General features: G+C 47.9%; 9 protein-coding genes; 3 read left to right on the top strand and 6 right to left on the bottom strand.

Annotated features, from left to right (window-relative positions):
- Positions 1 to 1,170: 1,170 nt before the first annotated feature.
- Positions 1,171 to 3,239, top strand: FFUJ_07670 (uncharacterized protein; the record flags this gene model as incomplete). XM_023577948.1 has 2 exons in its annotated part: positions 1,171 to 1,788; positions 1,842 to 3,239. The coding sequence occupies 2 exons, from the start codon at positions 1,171 to 1,173 to the stop codon at positions 3,237 to 3,239; spliced, it is 2,016 nt and encodes a 671-aa protein (XP_023430929.1).
- A 415-nt stretch (positions 3,240 to 3,654) lies between these two features.
- Positions 3,655 to 5,852, bottom strand: FFUJ_07669 (uncharacterized protein; the record flags this gene model as incomplete). XM_023577947.1 has 2 exons in its annotated part: positions 3,655 to 3,681; positions 3,729 to 5,852. The coding sequence occupies 2 exons, from the start codon at positions 5,850 to 5,852 to the stop codon at positions 3,655 to 3,657; spliced, it is 2,151 nt and encodes a 716-aa protein (XP_023430928.1).
- Positions 5,853 to 6,254: 402 nt separating this feature from the next.
- Positions 6,255 to 6,694, top strand: FFUJ_07668 (probable LSM3-Sm-like (Lsm) protein; the record flags this gene model as incomplete). XM_023577946.1 has 4 exons in its annotated part: positions 6,255 to 6,377; positions 6,429 to 6,518; positions 6,568 to 6,604; positions 6,654 to 6,694. The coding sequence occupies 4 exons, from the start codon at positions 6,255 to 6,257 to the stop codon at positions 6,692 to 6,694; spliced, it is 291 nt and encodes a 96-aa protein (XP_023430927.1).
- Positions 6,695 to 7,314: 620 nt separating this feature from the next.
- FFUJ_07667 (related to GTP-binding protein 2) lies at positions 7,315 to 9,412 on the bottom strand (the record flags this gene model as incomplete). XM_023577945.1 has 5 exons in its annotated part: positions 7,315 to 7,637; positions 7,685 to 8,482; positions 8,536 to 8,724; positions 8,776 to 9,316; positions 9,368 to 9,412. The coding sequence occupies 5 exons, from the start codon at positions 9,410 to 9,412 to the stop codon at positions 7,315 to 7,317; spliced, it is 1,896 nt and encodes a 631-aa protein (XP_023430926.1).
- Positions 9,413 to 10,103: 691 nt separating this feature from the next.
- On the bottom strand, positions 10,104 to 11,555 carry FFUJ_07666 (ECM22-like sterol regulatory element-binding family protein; the record flags this gene model as incomplete). XM_023577944.1 has 3 exons in its annotated part: positions 10,104 to 10,985; positions 11,036 to 11,359; positions 11,445 to 11,555. 3 exons carry the CDS (start codon positions 11,553 to 11,555, stop codon positions 10,104 to 10,106), a joined length of 1,317 nt encoding a protein of 438 aa, XP_023430925.1.
- An 819-nt stretch (positions 11,556 to 12,374) lies between these two features.
- FFUJ_07665 (uncharacterized protein) lies at positions 12,375 to 15,429 on the bottom strand (the record flags this gene model as incomplete). XM_023577943.1 has 2 exons in its annotated part: positions 12,375 to 13,100; positions 13,150 to 15,429. The coding sequence occupies 2 exons, from the start codon at positions 15,427 to 15,429 to the stop codon at positions 12,375 to 12,377; spliced, it is 3,006 nt and encodes a 1,001-aa protein (XP_023430924.1).
- A 6,072-nt stretch (positions 15,430 to 21,501) lies between these two features.
- On the bottom strand, positions 21,502 to 21,950 carry FFUJ_07664 (uncharacterized protein; the record flags this gene model as incomplete). XM_023577942.1 has 2 exons in its annotated part: positions 21,502 to 21,638; positions 21,707 to 21,950. 2 exons carry the CDS (start codon positions 21,948 to 21,950, stop codon positions 21,502 to 21,504), a joined length of 381 nt encoding a protein of 126 aa, XP_023430923.1.
- A 525-nt stretch (positions 21,951 to 22,475) lies between these two features.
- Positions 22,476 to 23,048, top strand: FFUJ_07663 (uncharacterized protein; the record flags this gene model as incomplete). XM_023577941.1 has 3 exons in its annotated part: positions 22,476 to 22,842; positions 22,896 to 22,971; positions 23,036 to 23,048. The coding sequence occupies 3 exons, from the start codon at positions 22,476 to 22,478 to the stop codon at positions 23,046 to 23,048; spliced, it is 456 nt and encodes a 151-aa protein (XP_023431451.1).
- Positions 23,049 to 23,818: 770 nt separating this feature from the next.
- Positions 23,819 to 24,257, bottom strand: FFUJ_07662 (uncharacterized protein; the record flags this gene model as incomplete). XM_023577940.1 has 2 exons in its annotated part: positions 23,819 to 23,928; positions 23,981 to 24,257. The coding sequence occupies 2 exons, from the start codon at positions 24,255 to 24,257 to the stop codon at positions 23,819 to 23,821; spliced, it is 387 nt and encodes a 128-aa protein (XP_023430922.1).
- Between the last annotated feature and the right edge of the window lie 1,151 nt (positions 24,258 to 25,408).

Here is a 25,408-nt window from a genome sequence, read left to right as displayed (position 1 = left end):
TCAAGACCCAAGAGGCAAAAAATACGCCGTAAAACGGTTTTCGCTCGTAAAGAAAGGAAGTACAGCGCCAATTACTTGAGCGTCAGAGATCAAACTGAAACGAAGGTACCTACTATAACTCGAGAGGGTGGTCATAGACACAGCTGGCGATCTAATTCCAGCGTCAAGTTCCAGTCGCGAACCCTGCAGCGACAGAGATCTCCAGAGACCAGCCTTGCAAATGCACAAGCGATGATGTAAGGCTGTTAGCGTAGACAGCGGCTACCTACGTCACTAGACCCAGGACAAAGACCGGGGGCCATTCCCCACTGCTCCCCGGAATTAGGGTGCGGTTACAGGGGGTGGCCTATTTTCTCTGCCTGGGAGACAACAATGAGAAGACAAGAGTAGAGATGAAATGAAATGAAATGAAGTGAAGTGAAGTAAAATGGATCCGAATCACGAGGATGAGCCAGTGAGATCACTGTCACACGAGTAATCATGCTGAGCGACACTGAGGAACATACAATTGCCTACCAAAAACTTGGAGCGTTTAACCACGAGGACGGTTCGCTACTAGGTATGTACTGACCTAGGTACCATCACCCACCATCAAACATCACCACTTCAGTGAGTGTACTTGTACAATTACGGTTGTCTAAGCCCGAAATCTACACACCCACACACACTCCCTGGTACCCTTCCATCAAGTGATGGCTGTTCCTCTCTCTGCTCCTACGCCTCTTCCGCGTGCCTGTTCCAGCCAAACGGATACTTACTACCTACGTCTTTGTACCTCTCCCCCCCAACCTTCATCTGGACTGAGGTGAACTGGGCTTTCATCCTATGGATCGATCCATAACCTGATAAACCATCCCCTCCATCATCTTCTACTGTAGCATCCAATCTTCCCTTTCTTCCCGTCCCAACCCTTCTACTTTCCTTGCCGCTCTCTTCTTATTTATCCCTGGAACATATCTACCTGCCTTTATTTACTTGGCATCTACCCAACTCCTGCACTTTAACAACACAGCTCTCTCTACCTGCTCCTTACTGGGCACTAACAACTACTCGAGAGCGCCCACTCTTCTAACCTCTGCAACGTCGACTCACGATTATACTATACTATACTATATTACACATTTAGCTTAACATCACTATCGAAGCTCGTCTGAGCTCAGACAACAAGCCATGAGCGGCGGCTCAACCGTCCAACGCATCGATGCTCTCGATGCTTTCGCTCGAACCCTCTACCTTCGCGCCAAACAGTCAGGTCTTCCATTTACCGACGTCGCGACTGCGGTTCGAAATCTACATATAGCCCTACGACATCTGCGCATCGAAGCAGCCGATCAAGACTCTGTTCTCAGCAATGTCCAAGCCTCTTCCTCGTCCTCGTCCGTCTACAGTCGCCAGCTCGAGCCTCTCGTCGATGACTGTGAATTCACCCTCGGCCAACTTGAGCGTCATCTAGATAAGTATGGGGACGGCCGCGCTGTCATGCCAGAAGATGAGCGCCAGCGCGATCAAGAACTCTCGGTCATCAAGCACAAACTGGCTGGGGACAAGACCAGTGTAGAGATGTTTCTCGACGCCGTTCAGCTGCATGCCGAGAACAGACCCACCAGGGTTGTCGAAGGCCAGGCGGGACTTGAGAGAATCAAGGATGTGGTTGACGAAATCGCCACTAAGCTGTTCCGAAACCGCAACGAGGGCAGTTTTACCGAAGACGAGGATGGTCTCTGGCGCGAGTTCAAGATCGAGCTCGAAGATCAAGGGTTCTCCCCCCAAGTGCTACGCAAACACAAAGTACGTGTTGATCAAATCTCCCTTGTAGATCGTTACGACTAACACAGCGTCAGGATGTTCTACGAGCATACGTTCGCGAGCTCGAGTCCGTTCAGAACCAGTACGGCGGTAACTATCCCACCGTGAGGGGTCTCTTGGAGCATGAAGCAAGATCACAGCCCACCTCTCCCCAAGAGCTTGACAGCAGCCCCTACAGAAAATATCCACCCGTTATTATCACTGGTGGGCGAGGAAGGTCAAACAGCGACTCCGCGAGAGAGCCTATTTCGTCGTCCCCAAGAGATGCCGACAATGAATCCGACTACTCCATGGCAATGGTGTCGACCCAGGATCTACTCGCCATGGATAGCCTCAACACGCGTATGGCAAATCTGAATGTCCAGGGCAACGACCAGTACAGTTTATCTCCCGGGCATAGACAGATGCCACCAAACAGTTTGCCAGATGTCCCAGAGTTGTCGAGTTCCCCAATCACACGCCACATCGAGTCATCTCCACGCTCCATGCCCCCTATGCCTCATCATATCAGTAGCGGGCCCCCCTCTTACGGTAGCAGTCCACGGAGCAGCGCTCCTCGACTTGCTCCTGACCGATGGGGTAATGAGATTCCTCCTGATGCTCAGTGGACCAGAATTAGACGGGAGCTAGTTAGCCCCGAGGTCCTTGAACGAGCTGGTGTGCGCTATGAGGCTCGCCCAGACTACGTTGCAGTCTTGGGCCGTTTGACTCGAGAACAAGTGTCCGAGTTCGCTCGTGAAAGTGCTGCCTGTCGAGCTGCTCGTTCAAGACGTGGTCCTCCGCCTCGCAAGCACGACCACCACTCTGAGCGGCGCGATTCGAAGAGCAGCCGGGAAGATGACGATGATGATAGCGGAGTTTTTGACGAATCCGACATCTCAGACGATGAAGAAGATAAGTCGTCTGAGAAAGGAACCAAGAGTTATCCGTATATCGTCAATCCTCCCACAAAGAACCCAACATCTCCTTCGAGCACCACAATGCCGAAGCCAATTCTTAAGAACAAAAACGAAAACCACGTGCGCTTCGACCCCGAGCCGTACGAGGTTGATGCTCGAAGTCCCCGATCATACAGGGACGATCGCCATCGTGATCGTGACCATGATCATCATCGCGAGCGCCGGCGACAGAGCCCTACCAGATCATCGCGACGTTCGCGAAGATACTCTGATAGTGCAGATCGCCACTCACGAAGCGACAGACATGGCGACTATTACTACGACAGCGGAAAGCGGTACCATCGCGAGAGAGATCGTGATCGTGACCGAGACCGTGACCGTGACCGGGATCGTGACAGAGATCGCGATAGGAGAAGCACCAGGAGGGAAGACCGCCCTCAGGGAAGAAAGAAATGGGGTGAAGCTCTTGGCGCTGTTGGCATTGGCGGTGCAGCAGTGAGCCTTTTGAGCGTCCTCGCCGAAGCAGCATCTTGAATTTCAACGGGCTGGTTCCGTATCAAATTACCTATTTACTTCCCTTTGTCATTTCCTTATTATGACTTTGGTTCTGTATTGCGTTTTTGGATATGTAACAAAGCCAACTGTAAGATGGTCTGGACCGGACCACAGAACAAGATGGGAACAGAAAAAACAATGGAAAAGAGCTTGTCATTTTTGTATACCTTGTTGGAATTTATGTATGTAGTTATACCACGGATGACACGCATGTCTCCGACAGAGACTATCAGGAGGCTATGGCAGGATTAGATACCCACGATAAGATGACACCCGAATATAGCAGTTATGAATCAGATTTTGCTATCATCTGCCATTCTTGTTTATGTCAAGTTGGCTATCACGATTGACGAATGAACCATCCAGTAAGTGAAGACAAACGCCTCTTGACTCACTACGTCAAGGCTATGATGAATGGCATCTATATGACTTTAGTCTAGATCTAAAACCATTACCTTGTATCTACACCATTAATTCATCTTCTAAATTCTTCCACCACCCCCACCTATCCACGGCTGTCCTCTCGGGTGCAGGTCCCTTCGCACGGGGTCTGGGCTGCGGTTTACGCCTCCATTCGAGTATCTTCATCTCGAAGTCTCTAGGCCAGTTCTCTTTGCGTTCTTCGTAGGTTTCTGCCTCTTCAACCACGCCCTTGCTCACCATCATCTGCGTTTCCACGCCGCCCTTTAACTGAGGCAGTGTTGTTCGTACACTTGTAACCCATTTGAAGCGTGGCACTTCCATTGAGCGTTCCAGGCATACGTAGCCTTGGGAGGTGCGATATCGTATCTGATCGTGTAGAAATTCGCTGAATTCTGTGATGATATGTGGTATGGCAGTAGTTGCAAAGTTACCTTTTCGCTGGCGACTGTCCTTGGAAGCGGTACTAAGGAGATTTCCCAGGCATTTCGCGATCTGATACCAAGCGTGCTCCTTCTGTGATTCAATTGTTCGGCGGCTGTGGCTGGGCTCCGAGGCTTCCTGAAGAACGTCGTCAAACACGCTCTGTAATTGCTGTTTCTCAAGCTGACGGTAATGAGGAACAGCATGGTCGCGTATCATGTCCAATGCCGAACTGAAATTACGCTTAAATATAAGCGAATTGATGTAGACGACGTAACTTTCGAACGAAGGCTCGACGTTGTAAGGTTTTGAAGTCATTGTGTTCCAAATCTCGGTAACCATTGACGTAGTCACGTTTGAAGAGAGAGGAAAGAAATACATGAACCGACGCTGACGCTGATTTGATTTAACTCCGCAGACATAGGCCCAGTTGAGGAGATTACACCATGTTTCGGGTGGAATGGGTATTTGGTAGGCGTTAGAGACGTGGATGAGGAGCTGACATGCCAGCCGAATACGCATCATGGACCCAAATGCTTCGACGATAGCATTCAGAAGACGCTCAGTGGGAGCTCGTGGATTGCCTGGACGAAACGCCTTAAAACCACTGACGGTGAAGGTGCCGGTCTTTCTGTCTTCTACCAGTCCGATACCGAAACCTCGTTTGAGGACAATGCCTCGTATATGTTGGAACGAGCCACTCCGAGCAAATGCAATCAGAGTGGTACAAAGCAGTTCCTCATTGAGTAGAACGCCAGAATTCTTGCTGCGGCGCCAATGTGCGAAGTAACTTTGGAAACCTGTCTTTTTACGCTTCCATAGCATGTTGTCTGCCCATTGCCGATGTCGTTGACGATTGAAGGGGGTCACGCCAAGGGCATTCCGGCTGTGTCGGAGACTTTCCAGTCGCTTCAGGTTGTGGAGAGGCATCCTGAAATATATTTTGTACCCCTCACGAGGTTTATAAAGGACTCTCTGTCGGTGATACTGGTAGTATACAGGATCGGTCATAAAGCGAGCCTTGAAGAACTCGTTCCAAGTTCTCGTGCTGCGTTTTGACCCCAACCCATATCTTTGAGTTGCACTGAAAAAGAAGAAAACATCTGCCAAGTCTCCAGCAGCTCCCGCACAACGGATGAGGATTTCGAAGTCAGAGAGGACAAGGTTACGGCCACCATCACGACGAGCTTTAGTCACAGTTTTCAAGGCGTCGAGGACAAAGCGATGCTGATACCGCACGCCGAATTTGTCTACAACGTGGTGTGCGTTTGTGAACTGCATTTCACCAGAAGAAATGGCGATATCGTGTGCAACATCGAGATCTTTGTTTGCAACGGGGTCAAGTGCTCGAAGAATCTCAGAGAATGTCGCAACAGGAAGCCCCGCTAGCTCTTGAAGAGCTGCGTTGGCAACCTCAACATTATCGCTGACCAACGATTGGACCCAGGCCTGCAACGTTGGGAGGATACGACCAGTCTCTTGACACCGTATAGCTTTGAGTAGTGCATCTAAAGCCGTGGGACGGTGGGTATCGTTTTCGTCTGGTGGTGAATTGCCTCGCAGATGCGCAAAAGTCGAGGCCGAAGTTGAAACCGGGGGAGATATTGATGCTAACCATCGTCTTCGACCCACCTCAGCGGGTCGTTGGTGTATTAGCGAGGAACCATAGATCCGTAGCGCGAAAGCGAGTGGAGATGTCGATGGATGATCGAGACGGGTCCGTCTTAGGAGGGATTGTCGCCAAAGCATGGCACTGAAGTTGTCGCGAAAAACAGTAAAGACAAAACCATGAGAGAAATAAAAGAGCGGGCAGGACAAGATGAAGAAGGTGGAAGGCCTCGGATGTAACTGAACACCTCCTCTTTCAGCGCGAGGGGCATTTGGCTGCCGTGTAACCCAAATCGGGAAGGACCACACCTGAGCCGCACTGCCTAACTGCATCAAAACATGGGGTAGTTATATGGTATAGATGCATCCACTGCTGTTGTGGCTTACTGCATAATGTAGCAATTTCTCCGAGGATTTTCCAAGCCTGCCAAATCCGTTTTCTCACTGAGTCGTCCTTGGTGCATACCCAGCTCAGCCCTGCCCAGCTCACCACTACACTCACCGAGACGGACCTAACCCAGCCAATAACCATTCCAAATAACCATGGCTGATACAGGCGAAGAGCCTCATCACGTTTCGGAGCCTCTCGACCTTGTTCGACTCCTTCTCAATGAGGTTGTCTTTGTCAAACTTCGAGGAGACCGTGAGCTCAAGGGAAAGCTACACGTCAGTTAGGCCTGCGACTGCTTTTATCGAGGAGATACTGATCATAGACAGGCTTACGACAGTCACTGCAATCTGGTGTTGGGAGAAGTCGAGGAGACCATCTACACTGTGGATGAGGACGATGACGACGAAGAACTCAAGGTATGCGGGGTTCTGAGACCGACCTGAGTCGATTCTAACTGAAATTCAGACTATCAGCCGGAAATCTGAGATGTTGTTCGTGAGAGGTAAGTCGATCTGCGGTCCAGTCGTTTCTGCATATTGACGTCAAGTTAGGCGATAGTGTTGTCCTTATCTCACCTGGGGTTCCGTTCTAGAAGGGATACAAAGAATCATAACAACCTGCACTCACTCAGATGTGCAACCACTGTCTTAGCAGTAACTATTCCCCTTGCGTCATACGACAGCTTGAGGCATAAAGCTGCTCAAAGCACCCCGAAAGCAGCAGCCCAAGGCTGTGTTTAGGGTTCAGTATCTTAGAGCATCACAACCCTTGAGCCACATTGTGTTCCAGTAAAAGCCAAGTCGAAGTTGAACAAGTGGCTCCTTTTGCTATAAAGCTCACCCTGACAGATTTAGCTCAAGGTTTAGATAGATAGAGCATTATATCACAAAAGAAGATTGATGCGAAAACCCACCTCTAGTTCGTACCCATTACAGCCTTCCGATATCGTCATGTCACAGTTTATTGGCCAGTACAGGATACCCATTGCTGAAACTGTGGTTTTCATGGCATTGAAAAGTCAAAATGCCATTCTAGCAATACATACATTCGAACAAACGCTACAGTAACGAGAGACAGACGTAACAGCATATCAGGATCAGCTAGACTATTCAATAATCTTCTTGAAAAACAACAAAACGCCATACCCTTGTCCTTACTTGGTATCGTGACAACCGTAGGCATCAAGCCTCATGGCGGTTTCCCTCAAGCGCTTCAAGCACCTACTTTAACCTCGGAGTTAACAGGCTGCTTCTCCTTCTCTCCATCCTTGTTGGGCATCAATGGATGATTTGGGTCGTATCCAACCGACTTCACAATACCAAGACCCTTTGTGCGGCCTTCGCGGAACAGGAGTCTGTCGCCTGGTGCAAGATACTCGGGGCGTTGAACGAAGCGGAAGGCGACAGTTGCGCGATCTCCTGTGCGAATGAGCGCTCGGTCAATATCGATGATGGCACAAGTTTGGGAGACAGGGCCGACGTGAAGCATGGCCTGGTACTTGGTCTTAATAGTGGTGGCGTGAGAGAGGATAAGAACTGGCAATGTTAGTGTGGCTCATTGTGGCATTGAACTAGATACTTACCCTCTGCAACAAACTCACGGTGCACCTTTGGCATCACTTGGCCTTCGATCCTGGGAAGAAGCACCATACCCTTGCGCACGTCTTTGCGCTTGACCTTCTTCAAAGCGAAAGAAGCAGACTGTCCAGCCGATGCAGCGGGGACTCGTATCCTCTTTCGTTCAATTGACTTGACAGAGGTTGGTGTGAATTGGCCCAAAGAGTCAGGCCCGATGAGAACGTTGTCACCCTCATGAATGACACCAGACTTGATGATGCCAGACACGACAGTACCTGTGAAAGGTACTGAGAAAGTGTCGTTGACGTGGAACTCGAATGGGGCATCCGAGTTATAGCGTCCGTGATGGGGGAGAATGTTCAAGAAGGTCCTCACCAGATCAAGATTCTCCCCTGTAACGTTGGAGACGAGGAAGACAGGGCATATCCGTTGACTGACAAACTGGGTCGCTGTATTTATGCATTCCTCGCGAGTCTTGATGAAAGTTGGGATCTTTCGAGCTCCAGGACTCTTCATTATCTTGGTGATCTGGGTCAATGTCTGCTCCAGAATATTGGGAGGGCAGATATCGATCTTGGTGACGACAACCATAACGGGAACGTTGAGAGCCAGAGCAATACCCAAATGCTCTTTGCTCATGCCAATAAGACCGTTATTTGCCGCGACCATCAGAAGACAATAGTTTGGACTGCTCGAGAGCAATCCGAATACTGTCGTTCGAAGATATTTCTCGTGGCCAGCCAAGTCAGTGAAGGTGATGACCTTTGCACTCCTCTTGCCAATTTCTTCCCAAGACAATTTGCCTACATAATGTCAGTATGGTCCTTCGTGTTAGTCAAGAATCATTGTGACATACGCCCAGGGGTGTCAGAGGTGACGACCTTGCCCATGGTGTCAAAGCCCATGATCTCCATGCCAACCGAACTGGTTCGTCCTGACTCTATTTCGTGCTTGTGCCGGAAGAGATTGACGCGAGCTTTACCTCGTCCATCATCAAGATCTCCCTTTACGAGCACGCCCAACATGGAACTCTTGCCTGCGTCGACTGCAACGTGTCAATAGTGGTACTCACCGGGTGGAACTCGGAATAACTCACCATTCCCTACCACGGCTATCCGGGTTTCAATTACATCCTCTATTGTTGCGGGATTCTGACGGATCAGCACCTTGCCACTGCAGCTCTTGTCCTTGGTAGGCTTGTCGGTAGTGCTCGCGGCCTCAAGGTCGCCGCCGACATTCTTGGTTAACAACAGGTCGCAGTCGGCGCGCACTCCCTTTGCGGCTTCCTGAAGTGTCTTGAACGCCTGATTCCATTGATCGAGGGTCAGGCTCATCGATTCGCCATGATTCTCATATCCAATCTCGAAAACGCATTCGCCGAAACCTTCCTCTAATCGGTCAGAGATGATTTCCTCCAATTGCTTCGATGTGTCCTCGGCCGATCCAAGCAGAAGTTCCTTGAGAGGCACTCGCGGTGCTGATTCCGCAAGGTCTAGGTTATCGAATAGCTCATCAAGCTCTTCGTGATGTTCGGTATTTGCGTCCGTTGTCTCGGCAGCGTCCGTCGTCGTCGTTCGTGCGGTCGGGTACCGTAAGTTTTGCTGTTGCTCTACAAAATCCGCGAAATCGCTGAGCGCCTATATGTCAAGCATTAGTATACACTTCGTGTATCCCAAGGATATACGAACCGATTCGCCTTTGCGCTTCTCGTGCGCTAATGGCTTCGTTGACATTATGACAAGACTTGTGAGATGCCAAAATAAACCCAGCAAAGGCTCCCCTCAGCTTATGCTGAGTTACCTAAGTATTCTTGTCGCTAGGATAAACGTCCGAAGGATGCTCGCCTCCCCTGGTGATGTCATGCGATTTATGGTATAGAGTATTAAGTGTTAAGGGAGATTGAAGGCCAGAGAAGTATTTAAATAATTTAAAGTGATTCTCGAAAAGAGCTGCGCCACGTCTCGGTCTGACTGTTTTGAAGTTTGGGATTCAAAAGAGTCATAGACAAAAAGTTATAAGTTTAAAGGTAGCACCTGATGCGCGGGGGGTTACTCAACGCCGGCAGGCACCCAAAGCACTCCACACCACGCCTGTCTATCGATAAGAGCTCAATCTGGGTGCACGGGCTTCTTGAGGCCAAATCGGTTGGACTGCGTCTCAAGCCGCATTCATCTATCGGGGTTCTAAAACGCGGTTGATTAATTAATGGTGAAAGCTTAGACTGTGACGTCTCCACGAGATATATCAAGCTAATACGCTGAAAAATCCCAATTAACTCAAGCTTTTGGAAGGCAATATACACATAGGCTTGGAGAATATGTGATGACTCAATCATTGATTGACCTTATTCGCAGCTGTCTTGGGCATAAGAAGTTGTCTTTAAAATGCTCTGGGTTCATAATATTGTCCTGTGATTACTACTACCTAGTAGGCTTGAACACCCGCTATTAAAGGCTGTCTGTCCTGGGCGGGCATGGAACCTCCATTACCACGACAGGCATCAAATACACGCCTTGGAAACTTCACCAGCTCCTGAATAACTGCTTCATGCCCACAATTCCTCTCCAAATAGATACAGACTGCCAGCCCCTCCACCACCGATCTCCTCTGCATCCACCACGAGCTGTGTGCCGCTGCTTTGGTGTACCACCATGCCAGCAACACCATAGCCTTGGGGTCTTTCTCCTCCAGTAGCTTCCTATACCGCGGGTCTAGTTGCGTTAAGAAAGTGAGAAACTTGACCACTGTGTTATCATCGATCCTTCGAGGAAGCAATTGTGCGAGTAACGACGCAGCGACATGATATGGGTTGTTCTGAGCTGTAGAAGACGGCCCAATGTCAAAAGCCTCGTAGAACATAGTCGGAAGGGCATCGGGCTGAATGGGTCTGGAACCATCAGGAATACCGTCCCATTCTTTGAGCAATTGATGAAAAATACTATCCTTTCTCGTTGGGTCAGCGATATTCCATACAACTTTCTTCCCATCGCTCATTCTCAGCCAGTCAAGATCAAGAGAGTCGGATTTCTTGAGAGGCCATACTCCATACACGTCTTCGGCATCCAAAAGAGCCATTGAAGCTGCGCCGAGAAGTGCTCCTGATGCCCAGAGGGAGTCGCGTTCAGAGCCAGAAAGTTTTGACACATCGGGGACTGATCCTGCTGCCATGAGACGGCGGTGGAAGAGGGCTGTCGCTTGATACCAGTGAAAGGCGAGTGCCGTGCGGTGAGAAGATGTTTGGCAAGGGTTAAGATACTGATCATGAAGAAGAGCCAGAGCAATGAAGACATGCATGAGAAAAGGATGCTATAAATATTTCAGTGTCAAATACGATAAAAAGACTGGTGAGTACGCACCTTCAATCCCAGCAAAAACGCGCCTTCACTGTAAACACTTCTCGTCTTCTGTGTACCAACAGAAAACACAGTCCTTAGTCGAAACCTCTCAATGGCAGCTAGGGCAGTATCGTCTAGTATAATCTCACCGACACCACCCTTTACAGGCTGGATGATGGGGACTCTGAAACCAGGGTTGATAGGACCGAGAGACTTATCGACCACTGAGAAGACTGGCCCTGCGCTCTGGTGTGCGAGTTGGAAGGATGAGGGGGCTATCTGAGTGAATGAACAGACGAATCCCGATGAGGTACAACGTTTGCACGATGGTTTTGATTCATCGCACTGAACAGATGTTAGTGCTGAGGTGATGTGAAGCGTGCGACTGAGATATGGGGCTGGTAGACAAGATTTACAGCAATCAGCTCACCTTGACACTCCTCAGTTTGCAGTTTTTACATCCGAGACGAGACTTCTTGTGAGCCTTCCGCTGTCTCGCTGGCGTCTCTGTATCAGTCTTGTCTTCACCTCTTACAGCCATTGTGGTCCTGTTCCATGAGAGTGAACTGATTAGTCAAGGCGCATCTCACCGGAGTTACCAGAAAGGGCCTCGCTTACTTGAGACAATGCAGCAATACTAAAGGCTTGTTCTTGAGAAGTTGTTGACGAGAAGTAGTAAGTACTCATCAGGTTGATAGCCAAGAGATGTTAGTTGACGATGAGTCGTCTTACCGCTTGGGCTGCGCGCCTCGATTTAGCGCTTACAAGCTGGGGCTTTTCGTGAAATAACCAATGAGCGGAATGGACCCTGAACAGCACGGCGAGATCCTTAAACGATCTTCATAACGTCCTTTAATAACTGTCTATTTATAGTCAAACAAGATGCACATTCAACTCGCTTATCTACCGCGAAACGGACTAAATGGTAACACGAAAACCCGTATCGGGCTAAATATATTGATAGTGTCAAGGAAACGATGTGGTATCGATACGTGGGTATGCGTTCATCCAGCGCATGTGTCCTACCCTAAAATTCAAGGTATATCCTCCCTTCCTTCGCTTAAATGAATCCTAAGTAGCTGAGTTGCATGACATCTTTTTCCTCTTTGTAAACGCCTGGCCCTTGTTGGAAAACATGTAGCAAGATGTAACGCCATCGAGACCTTATTCATTCCAGCTATGCCAAATGCAACCCATATGCTTGATTGTTACAACCTTTAGACAAAATATAACAAAGAAAAAGACGTAAACATCGTAAATGGCGTAGACGCCAATATGTACTGTCGACACGCTCAAGCTGAGTATGTCTCGACAGAGTATCTCTCTCCCATCATATCCAAACACAGACGGCCAATGCTCTTCACACTGCCCGTCCAGCTCGGGCGCGGAGAGCATTCATATCGAGTTGAATAGTAGGCCGGGAAATCTCCAGACTTCGACTGGGCATCCTTCGACCTCCAGGGGTCCGAGGATTGGCGACATTGACACGCCCAGTTCGGTCCAGGATTCTGGGTGGAGAATCATCAGGATCCGACTCTGAATCCTCATGTCCCTCATAGCCTGCATCGGCCAATCGTGCAAAGTAATCCGCCAACCCGTCGACGCTGGGAGTTCCGACCACAACATCGTACTGTGGTGGAGGAGTCATCACAGGCTCGGGTACATCTGTAACAAGCTCGGCAGCAGGAGGTGGCGCAATATCGTCTTCGAAGGCGGGAGGGTTGAAGCTTGGGACTCTGAGAAGATGGATAGGGCGTGGTTCTTGTTGCCCACTAACACCGTCGGCCAAATGGGCAGCCTGTGGTGGCGCCGGAAGGTTTTCAGCGTTGGGGTTGACACCGGGTAGTGAACCTTCCGAAGAGCTCGGTGAAGCATCGGTGGGAACGGTGAAGGCATCAGGGCATCCACAAGTAGACTGATAAGTGGTGCCGTTGCAGTTGGCGCCTGAATAAGCAGGAAGGTTAGTGTTGGCGTGGGTGGCACGGCAGTTGAGAACAGTGAATGGCGAATCAATGCTGATCTCGAAGTGACGGCGCTTTGTACCACTAGGATCCTCAGGATCAATACGGCTGATTCGCATAACAACCTTTGAAACGGTTAGTTGCTGGCCCAAAACCCACCATTAAATAACATACCTTGATCCAATGGAAGACATTGACATTCTTCCAGCTGCAGTCAGGGTTGAGTCGTAGCTCCTTGTTCTTGGCCATCATCTCACATGTAGGGATCTGCACATTGGCTTCGATTTCTGTTGAACCCCAGATGGTCTCAAGTCCCAGATCCAGGTCGCCCAGGAGGTTAGCCGAAGGCTCAGGAAGGGGCTCGGCCGTGGTCTGTCTTCGGGCAGCATCTTGTGCGCGTCTTCGAGCAGCTGCTTCACGCGCCTCTCGTCGCTGCTCAGGGTCAAGTTCGCCGCCGCGAAGAGTCCGAACTTCAGATGAGGCGTAAGACGAATCGAGGGGCTTTCCGGCAGACTTTTCGAGTAGCAGGATCTTGCGGCCTGGATCTTTACGTGTTACACGCTTATCATTGGTCCAGTACTCAATCGATTCCGTTACATAAACCTTGAGCTTATGTACCTGAACCTTGGCAAGTGGTGTAAGTTTAAAGGCAATGGGGATTTTGCTACCGATAGGGAAGCTCTTGCCCGAAATAACAATGTCATAGTGCAGCTGGTCTTCCCACTGGCGACTAATAGAAATGGGTTCTGTCATCTCAAGGGAGAGTTGATCAGGCACGCGAACAATAGACACTTCCTTGGTGCCGTGAAGGTTAGGCTTGAATGCTCCAGCTCGGTCAACAGTCGCATGTAATTCCCACTTAACAGATCCATACTGCAGCTTGGTTGTTTCTAGCTGGTGGTGGTCGATAGGTAGTTCAAAAGTATAGTCATAAGTACCAGGGTAGAAGACCTTGTATCCCTTGGCCTGTGTAGGAGTGGCAATAGGACTGTCGCCCTTTTGAAAACTTCGCGACTGGACGCTTTGCAAAGATAAGCGCTTGATTTCTTTGGCAGAAAGGTTATTTTGATGCGGGGTCAGAGACGATGATGGGTTAGGGCGAACGAGGTTTGTAGAGCTACCATTAGGAGAACTGCTCTTGAGGCGATAAGTGCATTGGTTGCCATAGTCGGACTCCCAGCCGTCATTCATGGCATTGAAAAATGTAAGTACTTGAGTGCGGAGGCTCTCCTCCTCGAATACATCTTGCTTGAGGGGAGGGATGCCTTCAGGCCACTCAGTGCGAGCACGGCCAAGAAGTTTGAGTTGAACAGCTTTGATCTTGACGTTTTTTGTGACTCGCAATTGAAGTTTCCCTCTTAATAGAGCGGTACCGCTCTGGCCTTCTCGGTGACCATGGCCATCATGATCAAACCCTGAGAGAAAAATGTTTGGCTCAGCGAGAAGAATTGAGCATGACACGCCACTGCCGGAAGCGACGGGCTTGGGCAACTCAGAGACTGAAGTGACGGCAGACTTTGATGAACGAGCCGACATGAAACTGTTGCGATTGGGGTTGGACAACGCCAACGACGGATGCGAAGATCTTGCAGTCGCCATTGTTGCGGCGGCGGCTGATTGTGTCTGGTTATTGCTGCTGGTGTTGGAGTTGCAATTGGCAGAATTGGAGTTGTTGGTAACAGGCGTTACAGTGGATGCAGAAGCTAAGTCAGTACCAACAGGTGCCGCGGAACCGGGGCGTGTGCTTATGTCGTCATATGCTGGCGGGGATGCACCTGCCCCAGTAAATCTCGACCCAATTGCAGACTCGCCGGGAAGGTCCAGGTCCAATTGGCACGACTGACCAATTGAGTGGCCTGTATTCGAGGCCCTTGTACTTGGTCTTGCTGTACTTGAAATAGCGCTCACACTTTGCCGAGTTGAGCGGTCTGTACTCGTCGATAGCGCTTCGGCTGCTGCGAGACCCGAAGTGTCAATGCCTGCAGATACTGAGTTTGATGCCGATGAAGGTTCAGAACCAGAGTCAGGGTTCGTAAAGGTAAATGAGCTCAGGAGCTTATCTCTGCGGCGTACGGCGGGACGAGGTTTGAAGCTTTTCTTTCTCCGGCTACCGCTTACACCGTTGCTGAAGTAATCGCTGGTGCTGTTACTCGCGTTGGACGTGTTAGTAGCAGTCGGTTGCAACGAAGGTGCGCGTCGAGGCTCGACAAGCAGTTCAGGTGTCTGAGGTCTGCTCTCTGCTCGTAGTTCTCGTGGAACGTATCCCGAGGGATAGCTAACGATGTGAATTGCTTGGGGGCGAGATCTTCGAGGACCGATTAGCGGCGCAGGAAATCGACCAGCCGATACAGATTTCTTCTTGTTGAGACGAGGTCGATAGTAGATGTTTTCGTGAGAAGGAACCCAAGCGGATCGACGCTGTGGTGATTCAGGGACTGAAGCTGTTGTTGTCATGGCGGTTAACAACTGTACTGCACTGAAATGATTTTGCGTCTAATAAGCGATGACGAGGCCAATAAAGCCAAGAGAAAATGCGGGTGGTACCAGCCAAGGAGTGAGGATTAAAGAATGCAACGCAAAAACGTAGTGGGTGTAAAAGGATGATGTAGGCGCAGGAAGTGGAGGTAAGCTATGCGCTCAGATGCTTTTAAAACAAAGAGCAGTGTAAGACGTAGACACACACAGAATAGCAATTCGTGAGTCTAGCAAGCGCGTAAGGGAGGGTTAAGGCTGGTTATAATCCAAGAAAAGGACAATAGCTCGAATGTGAATGTGAATGTGAACATGTGAGCGGGACCATACCCAGGTCTAATAGATCCAGGGCGTTATATTGGAGACGAGACGAGGGTGATGGATTAGAATGGACTACAAGGGGGGTTACCAACTAAAGATGAGCACGAGTAAATAAAAACGAGACGGTGTGTTGCAGTGTTGCAGCGGTGATGAGATGGGTCTGGTCTGGCCCGGTATCGAAAAAAGAAAGAAAAGCACAGGACAGTAAAACGGCAGTGCTCATCAATTCCCCAAGTAAATAAATTCATGCGCTGGCATTGGATCCTGAAGCTGTCGATGTCTCTACCCAGGCTTGCATCCCGCTCAGATTTGGGCACTAGACTCTGCGCCTAGAGGCGTCAAGGGACCAGGGTTGGGAAGGGTCACGCCTTGTTCTCGCGGGCGGTTGGCCGCAGGCAGTGGGGATGATGCTGATGTGCAAGGACGTGGACAAGGAACAGGAAGAGGGTGGAGAAACAGGGCAGAGGATTACGGGACTGGGGATGGGGACTCAACAGCAGGGGTTGTTGGTTTGTATGTATTATTGGCGTTGTATTGTGCAGAACAGAACATCTTATGAATGGCTGTGAGGAATGCACATATCAACAGGCAGAAGAACTAGCGGTGATGGCGGAGGGCGATTTGCAGCAAAGAGGCGATGAAGGAAACATTCAACACACAATATCCTGCTTTTCTGACAGGTGATCGACATTGTTGCAGGTGCAGTATCGATGCAAGATTGTCTGAGATTGATACTATCCGCTTTCATCCCACTTGGGACTGAGTGCATGATTCAATATCAAGACTATTGATGAATCAAGTATAAAGAAAACAAAAAAAAAAAAAAAAAAAAAAAAAAACAAAAACAGGGACGTGTGACTGAAGATCAAGGCATAAGATGAGAAAAACACCGATTGCATTGGATACGAATATTCAGACGAGAAACATAAAAATACGTACCTTTTGCAATTGTGCTAAAACATGGAAATCCGAAACACCAGATTCAAGGGATTCGCTTGTGGCTAGTGCGCCTGTAGCCTCTGACGCGAAGACACCGGCGGTGATGAGAATTTGAGGCCCCGGCAACCCTGGTCTGGTCTGATTTCTCGCTTCTCCGTTTCTGTTTCTGTTTCTGTGTCGCCTGAGATTCTGGAGACTCTTAGCTCAGCTCAACTCAAGCTCGGCCTGACGATGGTGAGTTGACAAGTGCGGTCAAGGCGGCTGAGGCGGAGGAGAACAATGAATCACACAGCGGGGCCAAGAAGAATAGGATCCTTAATAAACCAAATTAAGAATAAGAAAGAAATCGTCGGGCGCCAACACCAATGCCAAACGGAAGAGAAGCACGGTTCACTTGAGGCTGTTGGGCTGAAGTTTGAGACCGGCCAGAGCGAAATAGACAAGCGAGAACCTGGCCAGATCTGGGCTGGTTGAACGGGAAATGAGACGAGAGGTATAGGAAAGTTGGTCGCCAGACAAAAAGCAGGAAACCGACAAGTAAATTAAGTTAATACGTACGAGTCGAGGTATGCAACAGGAACAACCAAGGTAACGAGCAAATTAACTTAGGGTCTGACAAGGAACAGGAACTGAGGTGACCGAAAAGGGCGACAGCTGTCCCAGACAGGGTTTCTTGTACCGCTCGAGGAAGACACTGCACTAAAAAGATCTTGGTGGTGGTGGTAGTGATGATGATGCGGTCACAGCAGATCGAGACAGAGGAGCACAGATGGGGGGAGGCAAGAATGTGTGAGAAGAACAAGGAAGGGAGAGAGGGAGAGAGAGAGAGAGTCGTTATCATCTACGTGCCATATCTGAGCGAGTCTGACCTTGGGGTAATTATATTCCCGTCAAATTGAGGTCATACCATGGAATCTAAGCCACCCTTCCGAGGAAAACACTCAGACAGACTGCCCGTGCTATCCGAGGAGCAGCCAAGGGAGTAAAAAAAGCTTCATCAATTATCTCTCGCTGTCGTTGAGAGAATAACTTAACGAGGGAGCTCCGGAGGCTGCGGAGCCCAAACCCCGTACGATTGAATGGGGTTCGCTACTTTCGGTGACGCGGCACCAGGCGAAACCCTGTCTTTAGATTCAAAGGCTTTACTCTTTAGAGATGCAGATAGAGTAAGGGTCTTTGCTTAAGCCCCGAAAACGGACTACGTAATGCCTGCTGCGGTCGTGATATGGCATGTGCCGAATGTATAAACTCATGCCATCAACATATCCTAGTCTGACTGTGACAGCCTCCGCTTTGTCAGAGTCACTGTCACTGAGAAGAGATCCGAGAAAACTTAAACTTTGAGGACTAGACAAGAGAGGAATATTCGATGATTGATCAACACCAACGAAGAGTGTAAGTTGGTGGCCGTTCCGGTCCCGAAACAAAAGAACGACCCCACTAAAAGAATCCCGAGATCTTAGGGTCCATCCACCTGGGGGGGATGACATAACGAAAGGTCAGCATGTTGCATATTACATATTACATATTGCAGATGAAGTGCTGTACTTTATCAATTTGACATCAGAGTCGTAATCTGTGGATTCGGGCTTCGCTTTTAGCTCATTCCAATACGAAGGTCTCATTCCGAGGAACAGATTCATGATGTTAGTCGTATGGCAAAGAGCCTCAACCCAATCCGAGAATTTTCTCTCATCAAAGGGAGAAAAAACCTCAAAGTTTGCAGGGTATTCACCAGGATCATGCATCTTTCTTCTCAAAGCCAGTTGATCAATGGGTCTGGTAAGGCACTTTGCAAAGGCATCGAGTGGACAGAAACATGGGCTGTGTGGAGTGGCGATAGATGCACAAATCATCCGTCATTCATAGCAGGCAGGGCAAGGATTGTCTTCTTTTCTTCTTCTTTTTCTTTTTCGGTTACACGAAATGCCGAAATTGATCCATGATGCCGACGACTATCTTGCCCGGCTTGAAAATGCCGAGGCGATACTTGCGAGTTTTATGCACAGCTGAATGAGGCTTGATATTTCGCCCTGTTTCTAGCTTACTTGTGCATACAGTATGATATGACTCCAATGCATCTTGGGAATATCGTCGGAGGTAACCCCATAGAATAAGACTCACGTGTTGCCGTTTCATTTCCGGTTATCTGATATACTCAATGAACAACTTCATTCGAGGACGAATCACACGATATTAAATTATATTTCTATTTCTATTCAAAGCGAACGGTTTCTCATCAATGAACGGCCCTTGTTTCAGCGCCGCCTTGACGAGCCTAGTTTCATGTCAAATTTCTTGGTCACCAAAGACCCTTGCTCATGAGGCTCGTGCATTCGATGGCGAGGCAGTGGTTCCAGTTTGACGACCAGGCCATTAACGCTTAGATTAATTTAAACATGGCCTAGAAACAGAAGCTCTTGCGATTCAGTAACTTCAACGATGAACCGTGAATTTGCGCTCGGGAGTTGTAACGATCCACAGAGAGCCCAGGCTTGCCAACTCAGCGCTGATCACCAACTCTAAAAGATTCCTTGGATGTAACGTTCTACAAGCCTCATCTGGGCTTTCTTTTTCGTAAACATTCAACACGCGTCGTCCTGGCAGCGATGAGTTTTCACCTTTCATCTGGAAGCATCTCCCCTGCAACTAATTGCCACTTTATCTAAAGAGCTTTGATTGTGTGTGTCCATGCTTCATGTTTGTTTAGCAGAAGGCTTCTATCAGACTTCTAGTCTCGTTTCCTCAGTCGTTCCAATCTCGGGCAAGGCCGTGAATAGAGCTTGGGCCATCCAGCCTCGATCCTCAAGACCGGGGTACCCGGTCCTTGGACAGGGGACCCAGGATCAACAACTGATGAGGTCATTCTTCTCATTTTTATGGATTTTCAACGTTGTGGGATTTCAAACTTTAAAGTTTCAACTCCAGGTATTTTATCGTGGTTTTGTGGACAACGTTATCACAATTACTCAAGATCTGTGTCGATATCGAACTGGGGAGAATCTCTGTATGGCTTTTGTCACGACTCATTGCCTTCTAGTTCTTTGGCCGTGTGACTCTTTCAACGGTGAGGTCCCAGGATCATCGCTGTTGAAGATTCTCCATGTATCTTGAGGGAACTATTTTGTGAAACCAGCACTCTACAATCCAACATGCACCCACAACCGTTATAGATGTCATACAAACGACAATCTTTTGTCCTGACTCGAGACGGCAAGATCATGCCCAAAAGAGGTAGATCCTGAGATCCAGGACGGCATTGATCTTCATCCAAGATCGAAAGTCTTGGTTTTCAGATCCACGGTGACAATGCGTTGAAGATATCTGATGTCTATCACTTTGACTGCCGAAAATTTAAGCGAATGGTAGCCGATCAAGGTCTGTAAAAATTGCTCTCCAAAAATAGTCACTTGCGAGCAGATCTCAAATCGTAGAGTACCGTCTTGGCAATGTCAAATCGAGGAATTTGTCTCACCGAAAAGACGGGCAGTAGCACTGGTAACACGAGCAGCTAACGAACCGAGCAGCCGAACACTTTTCTCTGCCCGTGTAATTCCCAGTGGCTACACCGATCTTCAAGTGCTTATCCTGCATGACAACCCTCAGAGGTGACGAAGTGCTCATCGTCACCCACCACGATTGGTTCGAGTAGTTTCTCAAACCTCCATGAAATCATGCTGATCAAAGACCCTGACGGTTCGCGCAACCGGAGTCGATCACTACCTAGGGCCTTCTACTGGCTTCTCCAAATCGATCGCATGATTTCAAATCTTCAGAAGGAAAGATAAAACAAAAAGTGACATGCTTGTGCGCCATGCGATTCTGCATGATTCAGTCTGCATTGACATGACTGACCATTGCGTATGACCTCCCCGCGTTTCGCGGGGGGGATATTCAGTTGAGCCGGCGTTAAGTGCGGTCAGCATCCGACTGGCAGTCTACTATGCACAGTAACAGTTTAGGGTGGCACTCCAACCAAGAGGATGCATCCCGTTTCCCTCGGAAATGCCAGGATGAACATGTCTCGTGAGGACTCCGTAAATGACAATGGCGTAAAGCTTAGGAAACGCTACAACGTTGTATTTTCAGATAAATGGCTCATCTTTGGCAATGATTGAGCGCTTAGCAGCGTATTCATAAATCTATACGCCAATGCTAAATGATGCCGAACAATCTCCAAATCAACATGTGATTCGTACTTTGGCCATTTTTGAGGCTGTATTCGACATTATGGTTGATATATTTGAAGTGCAGTAGTGGCTACCTAAGCTATAATCATCAATCAATCCCGTGCTTATGCCTTCTCGTTGTCACATGCATCAGATAGCTGACAAAATTAACAAAATTACAAAAAGATTCATCATTATCCATCTACTTATGACTTGAGTCTGTCATGGGTGTGTAACCACGCATCAGCATACCCTATACTGGTCGAGTAATTTCCGTATACTCAGCGAAATTTACAACAGAACTCCAGGTCTATTAGAACTTAAATACTGAGAGTATACAATTTCTACAAGGAGATGGCTCAGATGCTGCACATAATTGACCGTCTACCAGAAGTGCTCTCGTTGGCAGTGAACATCTTGACCCAGACTCTAGGCAAAGATACACACGATGATGTTTTACTGATTTAGGGCCTCTTATGGACAACCCAAGTATAATATCACTTCTCTCTACTTTGTTTCCTGTTATGGGATAGTATGTCTCGTATTAATGACTTGCTGCAAAGCGTTCATTTAGATACATACCTATGCGACAATCGACTCTCCCTAAACATCATCAAGCCCCAATTCACTGCCCAGAAGCCGTTTCTGTGTTCTGCAACGAAGGTACAAGTACGCCGAATGTGTGAGCCAGCTGGCTCAGCATTTGCGCCAGCGAGGCCACATGCTCGTCTGCCCGCCATGTGACATCGGGGCTTGGTTCTTCTTGGTATAGTCTCGACTGAAAATGTGAGCGAACCATCAAGATCAACTATAGATTTGGTAGAACTTACGTTTATTTGCAGTCTCGATGAAGTTGTCAAGTCCCTTTACCGCTTCCCGTTCGAACTCGTGTTCAAGGTTAAGTTCTGGCATACACACGCCCGAATGTATTGCCCAGAAGTTGAAATCCGCCTTTTGCTGTACAATGACTTTTTTCTTCGGCATGTTCAAAGGATGTTCGCCGTCGTCTGGATAGTGGTAGAGGATGTCATTGTATGCTTCCATGACAGCTTCGATTCGTGAAAGGTGACCCATGATGGCCAAGTTGATGATTGAAATGATGAAATGAAGAATCAAATTTCGAGAACACGATCTAGCTTTGAAGATTGACCTCTCTCTGTAATTGGACAGTTCAATGTCGGTGATGCTGATCATATGCCGTTCCTTAGAGATGATGTTCAGTGATGGTTGGATCTTGGCCATTCTCAATTAGAAATAGGAGTCGTGACTGACTGACATCAACTCAACAACACTGTCAAAAATGGAAGCAACAAACTACATATGGTCTATATATGCCTAGGTACCTACCTACCAACATAAGTCTTCCCTAACTTCCAGTTCTAGACCAATATCACTTTGAGGCAGGACCAAATGAAGTTCAGTATTTACCTTTCTTTCAGAAGGTAACTAACTGCCTACACATCAAGTCAACGTTGACTCACAACATATCTGCACTTTACATCATCGGCAACAGGTACATCAAGAACAAGCATCTGTATCAATTCGCTTCGTCCTACTTAGCAATCAGATTACTACCAGAAAAAGCTATCCATAATCGATATGTCTGGTCGACGCCTCCGTACTGTACGACACAGTGATTTTCTTCGCGTATCATCTATCGCATTATCCGTTCGCCACTGTCTTAAAAAAATCAGGGACCTCCCTGAAGTAAATTCGATCTCAGGAGACGGAGCCGCCGATTACCCGGACTGGGAAACTATCGAGAAAATAGAGGTGGTCTTCATGAACTGGATCAAAAGCTATAGGACCATCCCTGAAGGCGAGCCGTTTCCACCAGGACAGATACCGCGCCGCATCCCTAGGGCCAACTCTACCATTTATCGACACCCAGACCTATTGAGACAATCTTTTGCAGCAAGAGACCGTCCAGTATGCTTGGAGACTGTACGTCGTACCGTCGAGGACCGTATGTAATGATCAGTTATGGAAGTTTGGATAGGGCTAACAATCAACGCCTAGTCTACCAGGCGCTACTACACAAGACCGGGAATCACTTTCATTACTTGCACATAGCCATTGAAATGATTGAGGAGATGTACTGCTGCGGCAAGGAATCCCCACCCTACGTTGGGCAACTATTAGGCTAACACATATCTTAGGGGTACTGATTAGGGACAGAAAATTGAAAGACAAAAGAGGCCACTCGCTTGTCAAATCCCGGCAGTCAGAGAGCAAAGATTGAGTGATTTGGTAGACACAACAGAAGTATTCTGCCAAGCTTCATGGGATTGTTACAAGGCTCCAGGTCATCTTTTCGGTGTCTATTTGTGTTCTTTAGGATTTCCAACAAGCGCATCCAGTCTTTTAAACAGCGAATCTTCATATTCAGTCTTTATCAAATCCACTTTTGCCTTGAGGAGAGGCTCATGGTAATTTTATGCTTAGTTTTCACATAGCAAGGTAAGGGTTAGAAATTCTGTTGCATTCATTCTAAAGGATTGGGGTTCAGCAACAACAGGGTTGATAGAGAATGCCGAAATACATAAAAGTTCGGCGAGTGACTGTTACGATTCCTGCCTGGACATATGAAATACAGCCTCATTACCTACGGCTATCATTTTATACGTATTGACAGCTATTGTCCACATGGACTGAAAGTGTAACAACTCGATTAACAATACAGCATAGAGCAGAGAAGGTACCAAAGTCATAATTGACAGTTAGCTCGATGGGAGGTTGACGCCTTGCATATAGTATCACTCATGAGTTGATAAATACGGCACACTGACAATCTCACCAAGCGGTATCGATTGTCGGAACACGGTGGCAAGCGGTTCAAGAATGTAACGTTATTGGACAACTCTTTCTGATATTACTTTTACGCTGAATATAAAAGTTGATGTCGAGTCCAGAAAAGAACTCGATCCTACCCATTTTTTTTCTCAAGACGTCCACCTCGAAAGAATGGTCAAGTTCCTTTCAACACTGCTCGTATGACTCTGCGCCCCAGATGCCGTGCGTACATCAGGCCCATCACGATAGTCCTGCATAACTATCCAATAATGTCAGTACAGCTGATTCATAGCCTAGAGCTAGATACTCACGCAGCTGGATTTGGGAGTTTAGCGTGGAAAGTGCTAGCCTAATTGCAGATCGTTTGACGAGTGCTTCGCTCGGATAGTTTGGGGCAGAATTGGAGATCCCCGAGTCGAGTCCCATGCCGTGATTCCGGACCCAAGAGTTATAGTCCGAACGCAAGGACTGCAGTTTAGAGGTTTCAGGCCAGCCTGGGAGGTTGCCGCGCTTGTTGACTTCGTACATGAGTTCGACGAAGCTTGAAGAGACGTCACTCATTTGCCGTGAGAAGTTTTCTTGGGCCATTTCCAAATTGATATAAAATATTGTAGTGTTTTAGACCAGTGGTTTATTATGTGGACTGAAACTTGGATCGTAATGTGTAGTTGGCTGAAAAGAAAGCGTGATTGCAGAGCTCTTTATATACTCAGAGAGCATATCTGAATCATGAATGATATGAAACAGAGCAAGTCATTCATTGATACTGTTGATTGCTTTCGTTATATGATTGCCAGCTTTTGCAAATGCTTGCGTGTCACTCCTATCCTCATGACAGTACAGGGCCAAATAGTAAGTGAACATGCGATCCCCCATTTGGAAAAGAAGTGTGATTAAGTTTGCCGTATCCTCTAAGAACAATATGGTTTTACGGAGGTTGTACGATATGAATTTGGGCAACGACAAAGCATCAGTGACTCAGCCCTTGAGCAGTTTGTTGGCTTGAAAGTCTTGTTTCAATATCCGAATAGTGCTTTATTTTAAGCATAGGCTCAATCTTGAATGTCATTTCTATATTAAGCCTTGCAAAAAGTTACATTGACAGGAAAGAAACTATGCGGTAACATATACGACAAGTTTAGGGACATATCATCAAGTTACCACCATTGCAGTCACGCAGCCAGTGCTCATTGCTATCTCTGAATGGGGACTTTATTAAGCTAGCGATCAGGAATTCTCACTACGATTAGTATAGTCTTACATCCCATGACTAACGAATCTTAATCTTCACAGCGTTGGAACGAACTTGGACCCCAGAAGACATATCCAACAGTCAGTGGTGTCCATTACACCAACTCACCTATACAGTCTTGGCATAAAATAGGAACAAATCTCTTATGAGTGAAAGTGATACCATTAGGAAAAACTACCAGAATATTAAGAGATAACATTGCTCTTTTTGGAGCAGGACCCGTGTGCCCGTTTTGAGTGAAACCAAGGACACATTCATATGTGAGACAGTATAGACTTTCTATCTCTTGACAGAAATAGAGTCTTCTCGTCTGCCCCATCTACCCAACGCCTTCGAAAACAGCACAACATGTAATACATTGGAAATTTCCCTGGGTGGATTTTGAGTTATATTCACGTATGCCATTCCGTCTGAGATCTTCGAGCTAAAGTTGAAGCACTGATTAATGGAGCACTCCAATTCATCATCGAAGCCTCGAATGATTCGG

The sequence above is a fragment of the Fusarium fujikuroi genome, chromosome FFUJ_chr05 (assembly GCF_900079805.1).
Source record: "Fusarium fujikuroi IMI 58289 draft genome, chromosome FFUJ_chr05".
Lineage (NCBI taxonomy): Eukaryota > Fungi > Ascomycota > Sordariomycetes > Hypocreales > Nectriaceae > Fusarium > Fusarium fujikuroi.
The sequence above is the reverse complement of the archived record's forward strand: the minus strand, read 5'-3'. Positions and strand labels throughout refer to the sequence as shown.